The following is an 18,196-nucleotide window of genomic DNA, read 5'->3' as shown; positions in this document are numbered from 1 at the left end:
CAACGCAGATGAGCTGTGTACATTTCTATTTTTTCTTCACCCTTCACACCAGTCAAACACCCATGATTAGCATACGGCATGAAACCCTGTGCTCAAGGAAGTTGAACTGCTCAGAGCGCATATACTATCTGAGATGCGCTTTTTAACTTCAGTTGCCGGTGTGAAATCAGTGAAGTGTGCTGGGGGCTGCTGGAAATAATGCACATTTTTGAGCATGAATAGAGAGCAGGGAATAGTCAAGATTGATACTTGGCCGCATAAAACAGCAGATTTTCTATTAACTTTTTGTGCTGCGGAGAGAAGGGAAACATGAGTTGCTGTATGTCACAACTGTTATAAGCACAGTTGTCAGTTTTGATGGATGTTTCTCAACTTTCTTAGAAAATCATGTATAGGGAATGAATAATCTGCACAAGTTTCAAGTGAAGTCGTCCTCTGTGAATTAACTGTTGGAAACTTATTTGAAACAATAGACAAGGATTCTATTCTCTTATAGGCAGAAAAAGTCCTTGTGCAAAAGCAGAGTGTATTTATTTTGCTGCCCATATTAACAAGCTACCATGGAAGTCTATTTTATCACACAGTTACTGTTATGCTATTTATTTATTTATTACTGAGGTGGAAACAGGTGATTTAAGTAGGTTTTAGCAACACTTTGGGTTTGGGTTTCATTCCATGTAGATTAAATACCATTTGAATGTAAAATTGTACCTCATGTAAATCAAGGTTGTAGTCATTTTTAATATTCAACTCCAAATAACCATTTTATAGTGTGTGATAAAGTGAGCACCACCAGCTCGCTTGGGATGTAACAAGTGTCCGTAAAAGATGTTGAAAAAGAGATGGCTCACTCGCAACAGCACTTTCATGCACGGTGTAATTTATTTACAGTGCCAGAAGTGTTAGTCCACAGTGAAGTATTTACAGGTGCACAACAAACCAAAAACTCAAAAGCATCAAAGAAACAACAAAAGTGGAAAACAAAACAGAGAAAATCCAAAAATCCAAAATACTTATGTACAGGTAACTCGTATCCACAATATACAGGGTTGAGGTGGATTGCTTCCCCAGCAGTGGGAGCTAATGCGACTTTATCACATAATGTATGGTTATAATTAAAAGAAGTCCTAAATGTCTCACTTAATCAAAACAGAATTGTATATACAGTACTACCATTTAACAGCTTGTAAGGCAAAGGCAAGTTTATTTATATAGCACATTTCATACACAATGGTAATTCAAAGTGCTTTACATAAAATGAGTTAAAATAATCAAAAAATAATCACAACAATAAAAGTAAGGAATTACAGTTTTGAAATGATTAAAAAATAGAAATAGAAACTGATGATACATAAAATACAGTGCAGTCTGTTTGAACGTAGCACAGTGCTCGTGGGCGGTAAGGTTTATGCTTATGATCCAAACTCATTTGATCATAACAGTATACTACTGTGAAATATTATTACAACTAAAAATAACTGTTTTCAGTTTAATATATTTTAAAATGTAATGCATTCCTGTGATGGCAAAGTAAAATTTTACTCCAGTCTTTAGTGTCACACAATCCTTTAGAAATCATTCTAATATTGTCACGATATGCTGCCAGCCGGAAGGAACGAAGGAGCCATGGATAAACGAAAATGTCATTTATTAAACCCAACACACAGGGTAAATCCACACAAACAGACTGAACTGACTTGGGCTTAAATACACAGGAAAACGAGGGAACTGGGAAGGACACAAGTGAACAGAATGACTAATTAAGTGACAATAAAGGAACAGGAACAGCCAAATAAGGGCACATGAGGGAGAAACTGGGTAACGGGGAGCAAAACACAACAAAGACAGGATAAGGAAGGGCTGATGACTCCAGGGGACCAACCGACTGCGGCGGAGCAAGTTGTGGAGGAGCCCAAGGCGTAGACAGAGAGCCGATGAGCCATGGCAACGGGGTGGATCTGGAGGGCCAAGGCAGAGCAGATGGCGCTGGTGACCGAGGCGGAGGCGAGGAACCAGAAGGCTGTGGTGGAGCCAGAGTGACAGAGGACTGAGGAGAAGCCGAAGGGAAAGAGGAGCCTGACAGAGCTGGAGGGACGAGGCGCAACCGGAGGAGTGGATTCCTGATGCGACGGATGGTTGACGACAGACCAAGGTGAAGCCGGAAGGACGAGGGATCCTGGAGGACCAAGTGGACAGATGAGCCATGGCGGAGAGGAGGGAGCTAAGAGCCATGGTGGAGCTGTTGGGTCAACAGGCCAAGGCGGAGTCTCGGTCTCAGAGGCTGGATGCAGAAACCAGGGATTTTGCAGCCACTGTGACGATGGAGGATGGCAGACCCGCGGAGCTCACACCGTATTGTTGGTGGGCTGAGGGCGAGCAGAGGGGCTGCCAGACGACAGTGGAGGAGGAGGCAGGAGAGGGTGGGTGGGTGTGCCTTTGTGAGCCTCCAGGCTTAACTTGGGACCAGGAGCCCTCTCATGGCTAGACGTGGGAACAGGAGCCTTCTCTGGGCTAGACATGGGAACAGGAACTTTCTCTGGGCTAAACTCAGAAACGGGAGGGACAGAGTTCACCGACAGAGGGAGAAGGAAAGGGGGCAGGTCGATAAACAAGTAAATAAATTTTTCCTTCGCTTTGCATTCTCCCAAATGCCTTTTCGGCTTACCCTCAGCCACAGCGCAAGGGGCAGAGCTCCTCCATGCGCTCTCTCTGTCCATGGCTTTCTCCCTCGTAGCGGGCATTGTAGCAGGGTCTCGAACCTGGTCTGACGATCCGTGAGGCTCTGGCTCCGTGCCGATCCTTAGATCTGTCGCTCTCCTATGCAATGGCTCATCGGTAGTGACAGGCTCTGGCTCTTCGTCAGCGGTGGGCTCGGACTTGAGCTCCGCGCAGTGGGGAGATGGTGGGCTGGGCTCTGGGTCTGGCCGTGTTCCGGATTGGGGGTAGGTAGTCTCCAGACACTGGAGGATTACTTCCCTGGCTGAACTCAACCACATACACTAATAGGGAAAGGTCTTTGCGGGCAAGGGAGGTGAAATTTGCGGTGAAGGAATCCATGGGGAAGGAAACACTATTGAAACAAAAAACACTGAATGGAAAATGGAAAACAAATGGAGGGAAAAACACGCAGAATTAACTGTTTTGGTCGGGACTTCTGTCACAATATGCTGCCGGAAGGAACGAAGGAGCCATGCATAAATTAAACTGTCATTTATTAAATCCAACACACAGGGTAAATCCACAACTGGAAGGGAAGGAAGACACATGTACACAACTGGTAGACCCGACAAACAGACTGAACAGACTGGGGCTTAGTTACACAGGATAACAAGCGAATTGGGAGGAACACGTGAACAGAATGACTAATTAAGAGACAACAAGGACAGGAACAGGAGATACCAAATAAGGGCACATGAAGGAGAAACTGGGTCACGGGGAGCAAAACACAACAAAGACAGTCCAATCCTGACATTTTTGCAGATTTGTTGCTCAAGAAAATGGAAATCTTTTGTAACATTATAAATGTATTTACTGTTACTTATTATTTTCGTACAAAAAAAAAAAAAAAAAAAAAAAACCTTACTTGCCCTAAACTTTCAAACAAAACAGAGCATTATAAACACAATTAACATTTGCGAACATATAGCTTAAGCTCAACTAAATTTGTGAATGCAATTTTGGTTCCCATCCCTCCACATCTAATACTTCATGTTTAGTGGGGACGAGTCCTCAGATTCAGTCTGCTGGAATCCTGCCAGGATGGTGTCAGGCCACGTCAATCTGCTCCACAACATCCTTGAATGTTGCATGATGTATCTTCCTTGAGGTGAAGCTGTGGTCACCATACTGGTTTCCCACAACTGACATTGTGGTGTAGTGTGACACGGGCCTAACAGTTTACAAGCAGCACTGCAGAATAATGTGGCCATCAGGAGAAATAGCAGGTGTGAATAAATCAGCGGTCAGGGTTTCCCCACACCTCTACCTCGACTGGATTATTACTGTAGCTGTCACTCTGTCGGCCACCCACGGAGACTTGTTCTAATAACATCCCAGCATGCCAAAGGCATAAGCAGGAGCGTTGGTCGATCCCAACATGACCATGAGTGGTATGCGGTTTCATCTTCTCTGGCCACTGCACAAATTTGTCAACACCGAACCTGCTCTCTGCAACCCCCTGTGGAGCTTGACTGTGCCCCAGGGAACTGTGGGTAAATTCAAAGCCTCAGCCCACACACCACATCACAGAAATCACATATACTAATAATGAGCGATGCAGAGAGAGATGCATTTTGATATTGGGATTATTAATAGACCTGGGCTTGGGAACATTCAAAATGTAAAAGAATTTCAAACTGATGCTAATATTAGACATAAAAAGACTGTTTCTTTTTTAATACAATGTTGAATGTGAGCAATACGGCAATTGCATATCCAATGGGATAGTTTACCACAAATTAAAATGATCATGTCTTTCCAAACCTGAATGCTGAAAGTTATTAGATATTTTAATGCTTCTGGAAGATATTATCCGTATTGCAACAGTTTAGAGTGCATGAATAGATGTGATAGAGTGATGTGGTCAATGTATTTAAGGACATATGAAGTCATTGTTCATTGATAATCTTCACCTCCGCTGCTGCTCTCAAACAAATATGGCATCTGTGGCAGGTCAATAACATCAAATGTCATTGGTTTTAGAATGTTGCCAAATGTCATGACATCTTGTTTGTACTTTCAGGTGAATCTTTGCCACTAGCCACCTCCAACCAGATCCTTATCCGCTTCTCTTCCAAGGGCCAGTCGAGCTCAAGAGGGTTCCACCTGGTCTACCAAGGTAAGTTATATTCCTGTATCAAAATAATGGTTTTCAAATTTTTTAACCAGGGGGTATTTTAAATTTATATCATATACAGTTTCTGGAAATACAGCATATGCTGTGTGTGCGCTAACATTTATTTATGGGTACTAAAAATATTATAAATATATATAATATTATCATATTATTATTAAAATATCTAAAATATCTATCTATCTATCTATCTATCTATCTATCTATATATATATATATATATATATATATATATATATATATATATATATACAGCTATGCAATATGCTGTATTTCCAGAAACTGTATATGATATAAATTTAAAATACCCCTTTATGTGGTATTAGTAATGTTACATTGTTAAGCCTTAGTTGATTGGTAACCTTATTAATTTAAAATATATTAATTTAGGCTCAAGCTCATTAAATAATATTAACAGAGACAAGTTTTGATTTTAATAATGTATTAGTACATGTTGAAATTAACGTGTATTACATTAATAATATACATACACACTATTTGCACAATTTACATTATTATTTCCCATGAATTCTCCAATTTAACCCAAAGTTTCCAAATGTATGAAATCTTCTGTTGGACACTTTTAATTTCTTCTCATTTCATTTCATTAAATTCAGGTTCAGCATCTTAAAATTTCTCAATCATGAACTGAAAGGAAACCAGTTGTTACATTCTCAATTGTGCCCAAGCCTACTATTAACTGCACAAATGTTGTGTGTGGGACATTCCTATCATAACTTGTGGTTATGTGAATGCAGTCAGTTCTGATTGAGACAGGCACAGTCATCTGAATTAGGTACTGAATTATTCAAACAATATGCCCATGGTCTTTCTTTTTCTCTCAGACACACACACACACACACACACACACATATTACAAACAATGCTGTAAATGTGCTCTACCTCTTTGGCAGCCATGGGGCCTCCTGTTAACATTTATGCATTTAGCAGACGCTTTTATCCAAAGCAACTTACACAGCATTCAGGCTAATTTTTATTTTTTTTTACCTGTTAAAATGTGCTTTAACAGCCTGCGTCTTTCTCTATAATAGATAGCGTGGGTTTTAGGAGCTAAAGCAGCATTATTGTATTATTTTGCCTCCCCTGTGGCCTACAGTCGTACGCTTTTTCATTTCCTGCCGTGTCCTTAATGGAAAAGTACAGCATCTTATAAAAGTGTTAAAAGTAGTGGTGTTCTGGGACATCCCAACCAGCTGTGTGCACTGTACCTACTGTGTGGTTCACACTTAAAGTGCCAGTTTCAGTAACAATCTGGTGCATGACTGCATATATAATGTATTGCAAATAATTTCTCACTTGGTAGGTACCGTAAGGTCCTGAAGGTCTTTTTTCAAGTTCATCTAACAATAGTGCATTTATTTTTCTTTAGCTGTCCCGAGAACCAGTGCAACACAGTGTAGCTCAGTCCCAGAGCCCAGACACGGCAGGCGCACGGGGAACAACTTTGCAGTAGGAGCTGTGGTGAGTTTTGAATGCAATGCTGGATACGTCCTGGAGGGGCCCAGTGCCATCGAGTGCCTGACTGTACCCAACGCTCTGGCCCAGTGGAACGGCAGCATGCCCAGCTGCATTGGTAAGAGCACTATCACCTCACACTTCTCTCATCTTTCACAATCATCATTCCAACAAGAGCCAGATGTTGAGTGAGCTCAACCATCTAGTATGTTGATGAGCAGAGGTCTCAAATTCAAATTTCCTGAGGACCACTAGCCGGGTGGTGTGCTCTATTGGGTGCAAATACATATACAAGTGTTTTTACAAACATGAATTCGAACTATATTCAGTTATTGGCACAGCTGAACAGTAATTGATGCATGTACAGACCATTTAGTGGGGTAAGGTTGCTTAGATTTAATTCCTTAGAGGTTTCCGTCTGATTAGGACACCAGAAACATCTCAGTTTGACTTTAATAAAATGTCAGTTATATTAAATTTAATTAGTTATTTCTTAAATACAGGCATTTGTTTATATCTACATTTGTATTTTATTTAAGAAATAAATGTATTTATTATAATTTATTAATAAGTGAATACATTACAATATTAGCACAAAAAGTTTACTGTAACAAGATTACACAAAATATAAATTAACAAAAACAACTAGGATTTAATGTATTTAATTTAGTTTTAATTAATACATTGAAAGTAAAATTGTTTAAGTGGTTTTATAAATATATATCTAAATGTATTTATCCAATTATTTGATTGAGTAGTTATTATAACTTATTCATTATGTATGAACGTATATATTGTATTAATAATATTTTTGTTATATTTAGCATATTTATATCTGAAATATAGTGCAAAAATAGATTAGCCACAATAGATTAAACTGAAAGTTGTGTATAACTTGATATGTAGTTTGAATCCCTTGTTCCACTTGCTTGCTGGAGCAGGTGACCAGGCATCAATGATACGATGGACGTCACTGATGCTTATTTTATTCAGATCTTGGAGAGATTTTGTATATACTGCCAATTTGGGTGATGCAAAAGTAAACCGGAAACTGATATCTCGACTACTGACGACCGCAGATGTTTGTCACTATGCTTGTGAAAAAAAAATTAAAAAAATATAATAATAATAATAATTATTATTATTCATAATTATTATATATAAACATGTAAATATTTATAATAATATATAGGAGAAATAGAAACAAGACATCCATCTACTGAAGCCTACTACTACTCCTGCTCCTCTTGAGAGAGAACCGTCGCCAGCAAACTCTCCCTGTGCCTAACAAGCAAAGACACACAGCTGTAGGCCAGCAGTCATGGCCTCCAGCATGTCACACATCCACAAATGCGCACATGTGTCAGATGTTGCCACAGGTATCAGTGTGTACACACTCAGGTATCCACACTTGTGCAGCTGTTTAGTGTTTACATGTGCGCTTCACTGCAGCTACCAGATGCTTGACCACAGGAGCTGCACAAGAAGGAAGGTGGTGTCCTGGAAGATTACAAATGCCCTTCCATACTGTAGCCAGTTTGTGTGTTTTTCCTTCTCTACCCGCTCTTTCATCATTTTGTGTTTTTGTCTGTGCTACAGTGCCATGTGGAGGGAATCTAACCCAGCGGATAGGCACTATTCTGTCCCCTGGCTATCCTGAGCCCTACCTGAATAGCCTAAGCTGCGTATGGAAGATCAGCGTGCCAGAGGGAATGGGAATCCAGGTATAGTCCTTCTAGCAACAATGAAACACAATTCCCCCCCTTTTCTAAGGCCATTATGAATACAAATGAATACAAAGCATTTTTAAGTATCGTTTGCCCTCCAAGGTAGCATTTATTTGATACAGTAAAAATACAGTAATAAATATAAATTTTGTGAAATAGTATTACAATTGAAAGTACTGTGACTATTTTGCTATTTTTAAAAGCGAATTTTCAGGAGCCATTACATATGCTGATTTTGTGCATAAAAAGCATTTCTTATTGTTGCGTTTTGCTGTGGAAACAGTGATACTTTTTTGAATGAATAGAAACTTAAAGAAAAGAGAACAGCATTTGCTTGATATATATATATATATATATATATATATATATATATATATATATATATATATATATATATAAAGGGTATATAATAAAGTCTACTTGACAAATAAAAACCTATATCCGGTTGGTTTGAATGTGTTATGTGTTGCTGCTGTCTAAAACAAGTGCTTGACGCAGGAGTAGGAGAAAGGGTATATAATAAAAAGGTCTACTGGAGAAATACAAGCAGCATAATCAAAAAGTCAATATACAAATAATAGCTGACAAGTAACTAAGGAACAGACAGGGCTTATAAATACATAGAATGCAATTAGGGAGAACAGAAACAGGGAAACTAACTAGGCAGGATAACGGACAGATCATACATGTGACAGAATGGCAAATTTCTAAAGCATTAATTCAACACTTTATATAGGCGAATATATATTTACGTTGCTTTTTTGCTCCTTAGGTAGCTTATGATAATTTCAACTCCAGTCATATCAAATATGTCATGAATGCCATGTGGCATTTAATGGCATTTTTTTATTAATATTATAAATGTGCTAATGTGGACTGTTCAGAAGAGGGTCGGTAAGATTTTTTAATGGTTTTGAAACAAATCTCTTCTGCTCAGTAAGGCTGCAATTATTTGATCAATAATACAGTGAAAACAGTAAATCTACAATTTAAAAGAACTGCTTTCTATTTAATATATTTTAAAATGTGTATTTCCTCTCATGCTAAAGCTCAAATACTCCAGCTTTCAGTGTCACATGATCCTTCAGAAATCATGCTGATTGCTGCTCAAGAAACATTTCTTATTATTATAGCTGTTATATATGGCTGAAATGGTTATGAAGCTTAATAAAATGTGTGGAGGTGTTTTCATTTTTTTTAAATATAAATTTGAAATGAAAAATAGAAATCTGAATTCAGATAATTTAAAAATAGAAATCTTTTTAACATTATTAATGTCTTTACTGCCATTTAATTTTTTTTATTAATTAAAAAAAAAATATATTGCACACACTGCATTTTTATTGCACATGTACAATGCAAGACATGGAACATATCAGTTGTAAGAAACACCACACTGACACAAAAAAGCAAGATTTGAAATTGTATGGACAGTTCTGATGCAATAAACTATGGTGGAGAGAGGCAGTATCAAAATATGCAAAGATTCAACACACTTATCTCTGTTTCTGTGATTTTTCTAGAACTGCCTGAATTTTTCAGGAGTAAATTCAGTTGAATAATGCCGTTATCACTTCCTGTGCAGTGTTTACTGGACTGAGTGTCACTACATATTCTTTGACACTTTAAAATGCGGTCACAGTAAAGTGTTTAACAAGTCTTCAATGCTTCAACTCGGTAATTTTTTTAACCGTATCAATTTTTCATTTCAGTGCAGACCATAAAAGTTAAGATTCTCGGGGGGGAGACAGTTATGATCTTCAGATTTTGAACAGTATCTCTATAGCCATCATTTAGACCAGACATATTTCATAACTGTATTTAGGCGTTACCTTTTTGGCACCTCCACAAGCTGGTTGTAAAGAGATTTTTGAGATGATTTGCCACCTACTGTGGGTGGCCTTCTCTCTAAGGGATGATTTTCAATCAGTAATGCAATAATGTATAAATTATTGCATCTTTCATTATGTCTGTTCTAAAATTAATTCCTGTAGCCTTTGCCTGTGGTTAATACAGCTGAAGCTGTAATACAGACTCTGTTGCAGGAGAAGACCTGATGAGACCTGACTATTGAAGTCAATATGCAATGGGCCCACGACTGGTCCCTGAGGAACTCCTGAGCAGAGTCACATGTATTTGCTGCTCTCATTAAATGCATACAGACATATTCATTCCTTTCATTAGAGAGGTTTTAGTCCTATTAGGACACCAGAAACACCACAATTTGGCTTTAATACAATGTCAGTTATATTGAATATCATAATTTATTTAAATACTGAGATTTATTTATATTTATATCTGTCTTCTTCATCTCTTATTAATGTCAAAATTTTAAATGCAGCTATAAAAGGAAGAAAGTAGGCAAGATGAGCAGTGGCGGTTGGATGCAAGTGATTTTTTTTTTTCCAAGTAGCATCTGCATCCATCTTTCCAGACTTGTCTCAAACTGTTGGATACAAATGTAATCAAATATAGCTCTGAATCATGGGAGGAGTTCAGGACCGCTTACTTAATTGCCTTTAACCCAATTCATATACTTCTCGCTGTAGGAGAATTGGAACCATGCAGGAGTGATTACAGCATCACCAAAAGTAAGAGAGACTGATATGAAGAGGCGGCGGTATGAAAGGAAAGAAGTGCAGATTGGGAGATTTAAGAGAGATTCCTCTACAGCTTATTGTGCATATGTTTCTTCTGCTCTGTTATTTGCTAGGCTTGGCAATATTTTTTGAATAGCATTTTTCATGCATTCAAATTTTATGTAAAAATATTTATAGTTAAATATTGCTGTTTATAGCTCTGCATTGCTAAATTGGATAGCAATGCATATAAATTAAATAGTTTAAAAATTGTTCAAGTTTATTTAGTGAACAGTGTGGGAAATATGCCTTGATTATTTCTTAACTAGATTTTTTTCTGTAATTTATTTTTTCACCTTTTCATGCCAATTTTTATAAAATCCTTGTGCAGTAATTATTGCCAAAAGACTAAAAATACCAACAAAATTATATGTATGCACTTATGGGTAATAAGTAATTATTATTATTATTATTAATAATAATTTCTGCCAAGCCAAAAAGGAACAAATATCATCACTGAACAATTTAGTTTCAAGTCCATGTACACTTGTTTCATCTTTAAATTTAGTAAAGAAGTGCAGAAGAGCGCTCAACTGATGCTATAGGGTGGATTGATGGTGTGCTTTCATTTTGTGTCAGACAGACTGCTCATGACAGCCTGGATATAGAACTAACCCCCTCCTTCTCATGAAATTTCCAATTCACTGTGTGAAGCAAGCACAAATAAATGTGCCATTTGACAGCAAGGCTATCAGATGTGACAATCTTCCAGCGATAGCCACAGTCATGCCACTGTGACCAGCCAATTTCTAGGCTTGTTTGAGGCTGGGGCGGAAAAATAAATGTCTACCAAAATATTTACAGGGCTGAACTTTGGAAAAATTGTGTGAACAGCATATACAACAAATGCAAAAAAAAAAAAAAAAAAAAAAAGACTCACATTTGAAAATGACATTTGAAGGGTTATATAACACATCAAACAGGCATTTTAAAATATATTTATTTGGCACATTCTTGTAGCTTTTCAAGATTATACATGCAACTCAAACTTTAAAGCATATACTGCCTGATAGCCAAGTGCCTATAAGTTTTTTTTTTTTTTTTTTTTCTTCAGTGCAATCCACTGATACTCAGAAAGAAGGAGGTTACTGTATTATTTCCTTTGTTCTGTTCGTTTCTCTCAGATCCAGGTGATTAGCTTTGTGACTGAGCAGAACTGGGACTCTCTTGAAGTGTTTGATGGGGGTGACAACACTGACACCATGCTGGGGAGCTTCTCAGGTGGGCTGTCTAATACTTCTATGACTCAGTTCATTACATAAAACACATATTGTTTTTTTTGCTTGGAAGATTCCTATGTGGATGTCTGAGAGGAAACACAGTTTGTCTTGCACAGATATGTAGTTTTTCATCAATATTTAGACCACTTTATGATGTATGATGTTTTTGGAACAGTTTATACATCATAAGAACAATTCTTTATTGTCGCCAGTGTGCATTTATGTGCATTATGGGAATTGGAAGCTACTTACACAGTAGGGAAGGTGGCATTTTTGCTTATATTGGCACAAAGAACAGGCACAAATGTTACAATTGCCCTTGAGAGAGATAAATGAATGACAGTGAAGACAAGTGAGCCAATCATATCCACACACACTGAGCCACATGACTAAAAGAGCTGTATAAACTTCAGACGAATGCATGCTTAACGATTCTCATCTGCGTTGGACTTTTAGAAATGAATGCTTAAGGAAAAACAACTAAGTGTATTTGTATTGTATTTTACTTGACTTTTCATGCAATAGTGCAGAACACAATGTAAATCCAAAGACATCATAAAACTTGATATGCAGGCAGTTATTTTGTATTTCAGAAATGTCTGTGTACTTGCCAAGTGAAAATAAATGCATGTTTGGTTTGCAAATTTGCTTTAATCCCATCTCATATAAGATATGCATGATATAAAATATTGCATGCAGAATAATATAAAACCTCCACATTATTCCATAAATATCTTAAATTGCTTGCCACATTCCCATGCCTTTTTTTCTTTTTACTTTTAAATGTAATATTTAGCCAAGGTTTTCAATCTTACATTTTATTTCAGCTTTATTTTCAGCTTTAACAAAACCAATTTTAATTATTTTAGTTTTAGTTAACAATAACAATGTGAAGTGTACAACGTTCAAAAAAGAACTTGATATTGAAAAAGAAGATGTTTTGTACAAAAAAAAACAACAACACTATTAAACAACAAAATCACAAACAATATGCTAACAGCTTTGGTATTCCACAGGCACAACAGTTCCAGCCCTCCTAAACAGCACCTCCAACCAGCTCTACCTGCACTTCTTCTCAGACATCAGTGTCTCTGCAGCTGGTTTCCGTCTGGAGTACAAGAGTAGGACAATATTTTTTCTGAGTCTTGTGCATCTGGACTACACACACATCTCTAAAAACTCAACAAGCTTTTGCATTCAACTTAATTCCTCTCTTTATTTCTCATGTTTTGTTGTTTTGTCTCACAGCTGTGTCCCTCACTAGCTGTCCTGAACCAGTAGTACCCATGAATGGCTTCAAAGTGGGCGAGAGACTACAGATGAACAGTGTGGTGTCTTTCCAGTGTGACCCTGGATATACTCTGCAGGTGAGACTGAACTTGCCAAAAGTTGCATAAAACCGTGGACACAGTGCAGCAATGGTTGTTTTAGGACACATATGTTACATCAAGAGGCATCCCAACACAATTCCAAAAATGTCCATAAAACGCTCTTGTAGCAAATACTTCACTGTTCAAAACAGTGTGGTCAGAGGAAACCATGATTAGCCTTGATTTGAGAGCATGTTATGCAACCTGGCCATGTTGGCACCTACCTAATTTGTAAAGCTTGTATGGAAAATAAATGATTTTTCACAAAACTAGTGTAGAGTTGAACATTTTACATCAACAGCAAAATATTTTCTCCTGGGAAACTTATTTATTTTTCTCCGTAGACCGTCGACAGTTATGTACTAGTAGTAATGCCAAGGTCATGTGTTCAAAAGACCTTGCAGTCAGTTTTTTGGGATAAAATGATGGTTGGAGAGATGGGGCAGCGACAGTTTAATGATTTTGGTGATGCCTGGCTCTATATTGATCATCTGCTCTTTTACTTTTTTATTACCTGTTGGTGGTGCTGGGTAGATTACTTACAAATAGTAGTCTATTACTGAATGCAAATTACAGTACATGTTGAAATTTGTAGTTAGTTACGTAATCTGTTACATTACATATTTTTGGTTTAATAATCTGACTACTTTTTGATGACCTGAAAAAGCTGAAATATTATACAATACAATACAATACAATAACTTATGAAAAATGTATTTCCATTTTGTGCATATCGAGTAATTATGTAATGAATAAAAAAGTAACTGCAATTTGATTGAGTATTTGAAATGTAATATAATCATAATATAATCTAATTATAAGTATTTTACATATAATCAGTTACTATTTCGGACTGCCTGATTGTCACTGCTGCTCGAGACAGGGTGCAAACCTGACAGCTATTTTGAGACAGTTTGATATTAGTTTAAGTCTGCGATTAGGGTAGCATTGACTCGCTCAGACTAGATGCAGACTTAAAACAAGAAAGGATGATGAGCTTCAGAATTTGGCTTAAGAAAGGCAAAATTTTTAGGGGGGGTGGAACTTGATGGTAAGAATGTGTCCAATGTGAATACTGAATGAATGAAGGAAAGTCTGAAAACAAACAAACAACAACAAAAAAACGTATTTTTATTTTTTATCTTTGCAGGGAGTCTCCCATATCTCTTGCATGCCAGGGCCTGTGCGCCGCTGGAACTATCCGCCTCCTCTCTGCATCGGTAATAACTTCTGTCATCTTTTATTCATTTATTTCTTTTCTAAATCCTGGCTTCTACAGATTTATGAGTTCAGATCCTCTACAGAGTCCCGAATGGTAAAGAACTACACGGGGTCTTGTGTCCGTGTATACAGCAGCCCCAAAAACTACTCGGGCACTTAAGCTACATTTAAAAATGTATGAATCTCACTGCATTAGGTAACCAATTATCAAATGAATTAAAATAAATTATTCCACAGAACTAACACAGAAAAAACTTTCAGTTTTAATGTTTCCATTATCCGCTTTTATCAAACTAAAACCAACCTTATACTTATTCCACCAATCGTTTTTCGTTTTTTAACCATGACGGAAAAAACGAAACAGAATGGTCCGTGTATCTTTTGGTCATTTGATTTTCTTCTTAAAAAGAGATAAAGAGAAATAAGAAATGGACTGATTTTCGTTTTTCGATTTGTTTAAGAAAGGAAAATGAAAATTTAGTGGGATTTTTCGTACTTTTGTTCATGGGTAAAAAATTAGATTATGCTTTAATATTTGTTTTGAATGTGTGGGCAGCGCTGAAACGCCCCTTTCTTTCCTTCTGTACTGCACCGATACACGGCAACCATGAGCACAGTTCATTTTCAACAGGAGAGAAGCGGATTAATCTTGCAGATTCTTTGCTAGAGGCGCTTACAAGATTAAAAAAAAAAAATAAAATATTAAAGCATAATCTAATTTTTTCCCCATAAACAAAAATATAAAAAATCCAGCTAAATTTTCATATCGGTGCAGTACAGAAGGGATGACAGGGGTGTTTTCATTTCTCTGTCTTTTTAAGTAGAAAATCAAATGACCAAAAGATACACAGACTGTAAATAATAAAAATAACATCTGACAAGTGCACTTGTGCCATCTTTCTATAAAAAATGTGCCATCTTTCTTTAAAAAATGCCATTTGGTTTGTTAATAGAGAGAGAGAGAGCAAGAAAGAGAAAGAGCGATGCATAGACACCACATATGTCTCAACGTAACATTACCTAATGCAGTGAAAGAAGCAGGGCTCATATGATCAAGATAATAGCATCACGTTTCTTGAGAAAAACCTAACAGTGTCCTATTAGTTCTATCTCCTGCTGTGATTGGCGGAGCTCTTGAATGATTCATGGCTTGGACGGTCATCAGCAGTTTCCTGATTCCTGATTCCTGCTGCTTTTTCAAAGGCACAGAGCACATTTTTAACCCCTCCATTCAGGATCTGAAACTTTGTAGGGTACATCCATAGGGTCCCTTTTAGTCCAAAGCCAAGGCTTTAATCAGAGTGATATTTGAATCAATCAGTAGTTTAGACTCAAAGCCTCAAAAGGAGGAGGGGATAGAGCATGCATTTTCATTGATATGTGAAGATTGAAGGCTACAGAGGTGCTCGAGTGGCCTTTGATAGCTTTGGGAAGTGAATTGGCCTTTTTAATAAATGAAAGACTTGTTTTTCCTATGATGTCAATTGAAAAGCTAATGTGTTACATTTCTTTATTTGGCACAAAGCTTTTAGGGTCACTGCACAAGGTAGACGGCATTGCTAAGCAACGTGAAACGTCAATCGACGTGAAGCCCACACAGGTTTCTGTAGATATAACAGTACATTGCATGTTTACACGTCTTTCCAAATGGATATATATATTTTTTATTTTTTATTTTATGTATTTATTATTAGAGGCAAACTAAAAGAATCTTACTTTCTTTCACAAGCAAAGTTCAAATTTTCTTGCTTCCATTAAAAGCAAAAGATATTTAATGTTGCAGAAATAACAAATTTAAAATCCATCTCATATATATCACTTGATACATACTGTATCACATATAAATTATATTTTAGATAACAGTTTAGAATACTGTTCTGTGGTTAATGAATAACTACATAGGAACAAATGACTAATGCACTAATAATCAGTATTCTAAAGTGAAGATCACAATAACCCGCTAGTAATGACTCGAGTGTTACCAAATCTAGCAAAAGGAATTACGATCAAGAATCTTACACAACCCTAAAAAGCTTATATGATTTCAGTAATTACTAGAGAGTTAACGTGTTATTCACTTTAGAATACTGATCTAAGTAATTAGTAATTCCTTCTGAATAATTGTGTAATACTTGTGTTATTACTAGTGGGTCACCGTAACCTTCACTTTGGAATTAATTATTAATTTAGAATTAATTATTAATAGTTACATTATGCATTATTCATATATTCTGAACATGTTTACAGTAGTTCTTATTAGTTCTTGGGGTGGTATGGAAAAAAAAAATATTAGTTACTGATTAACTAATAGTGAACTACCACATTAGATTAAGCACTATTACTTACTAATTCATTAATCAAAGTTTATTGTTAGTTACTAGTAGTTACTAGAGTGCTAATATTGTGTTACATGTGTTCTTGTGTAGTTATTCATTAATGACAGAACAGTATTGTAAAGTGTTACCAGATTTTCAATGTGCTCTTAAACTTTTGCATCCCAATCTATATTTAACAACTAAAAAAGCCTTGCTGGCTTCAGGTCAGTGACCGCAATTTTCACTTTCAGTCATCTGCCATAAATATATACATATATTCCCACCGATCAAAAGAAGTGGAAATAGCCTGTTGGTCGCCTCATATCATTCCTTAATGATAGCCTGACAGCTCTGTGCTGTGTTTATTCCGTTGTTTTTATTGGTCTTTAGAAGTGCTTAAACCGTGAGCACAGCAGGGTTGGTTTACACCACGGTGTGTGTTTTCTACAAATGAATGTCTCTAACACTGTCCCCAATATTTTTCTTTTCAGCTCAGTGTGGGGGAATCAGAGAAGAGATGGAAGGCACCATCCTCAGCCCTGGTTTCCCAGGAAACTACCCTAGCAACAGTGACTGCACCTGGAGGATTTACTTGCCAGTCGGTTACGGTGAGGACACAGCAGAATGAACAGATAGAAAGATTTTGTTGGTAATGGCAGTGAGTTCTAGTTTGAGATGAACTGGATAAAACTGGTAATGCTAACCATGATATTTTACTGCTTTATTACTGGAAGTTACCCGAAATGGCAGCTGTAATATCAAATTCCTACCTTTTAGTTACTAATAACAATTACATTTTTTAATTTAATTTTTAGCATAGAATATGCATGTACATTAGCTGGACTAGCCTGAATAACATTTTAGTGTGACTGAAGTTAAAGAAGCTAAATTGTTGATTCCATTGTTGTCTGATTTTGCTGCAGACTTGAAATATAATATTAAAATAATATCAGCATATCTTTTTACTGCATGTCTATTGCGGTAACACATTAGATTGGGGAACACAGATTAGCTGTATATTGAGGGAAAACTCTAATTAATGGTTAATATGTGTTCCATAATCTAAGGTGTTATTGCCTATATGAAAATAGTCGTTAGCAAGCTGGTTGGGATATTAATTTTACTAAACACATTTTGTTTTCTAATCCAAACAGGGGCTCATGTGCAGTTCTTGAACTTTTCCACTGAGGCCAACCATGATTTGCTGGAAATTAGGAATGGACCTTTTGACACCAGCACAGTGATTGGCAGATTCAGTGGGCAGGACTTACCACCATCTCTCCTAACCACTTCACATGAGACTACTATATATTTCCATAGCGATCATTCTCAGAATAAGCCTGGTTTCAGATTTGATTATCAGGGTAAGGAAACAA

At 36.9% G+C, this 18,196-nt stretch overlaps 1 protein-coding gene across 2 annotated transcripts in view; it reads left to right on the top strand.

Annotated features, from left to right (window-relative positions):
* LOC109107572 (CUB and sushi domain-containing protein 2-like) overlaps positions 1-18,196 on the top strand; it is a 273,002-nt gene that overhangs the window by 204,564 nt on the left and 50,242 nt on the right. For both annotated transcript variants that reach the window (XM_042776949.1, XM_042776948.1), the window contains exons 33-41: positions 4,742-4,837; positions 6,243-6,446; positions 7,928-8,052; positions 11,819-11,915; positions 12,931-13,035; positions 13,163-13,281; positions 14,435-14,504; positions 17,312-17,428; positions 17,975-18,184. In XM_042776949.1, the coding sequence (XP_042632883.1) occupies positions 4,742-4,837; positions 6,243-6,446; positions 7,928-8,052; positions 11,819-11,915; positions 12,931-13,035; positions 13,163-13,281; positions 14,435-14,504; positions 17,312-17,428; positions 17,975-18,184 (1,143 nt within the window). The remainder of the gene's footprint in view (positions 1-4,741; positions 4,838-6,242; positions 6,447-7,927; positions 8,053-11,818; positions 11,916-12,930; positions 13,036-13,162; positions 13,282-14,434; positions 14,505-17,311; positions 17,429-17,974; positions 18,185-18,196) is intronic.

Source organism: Cyprinus carpio, chromosome A19 (assembly GCF_018340385.1).
Source record: "Cyprinus carpio isolate SPL01 chromosome A19, ASM1834038v1, whole genome shotgun sequence".
NCBI classification, from domain to species: Eukaryota; Metazoa; Chordata; class Actinopteri; order Cypriniformes; family Cyprinidae; genus Cyprinus; species Cyprinus carpio.
This window is presented reverse-complemented; position numbering and strand designations above follow the sequence as displayed.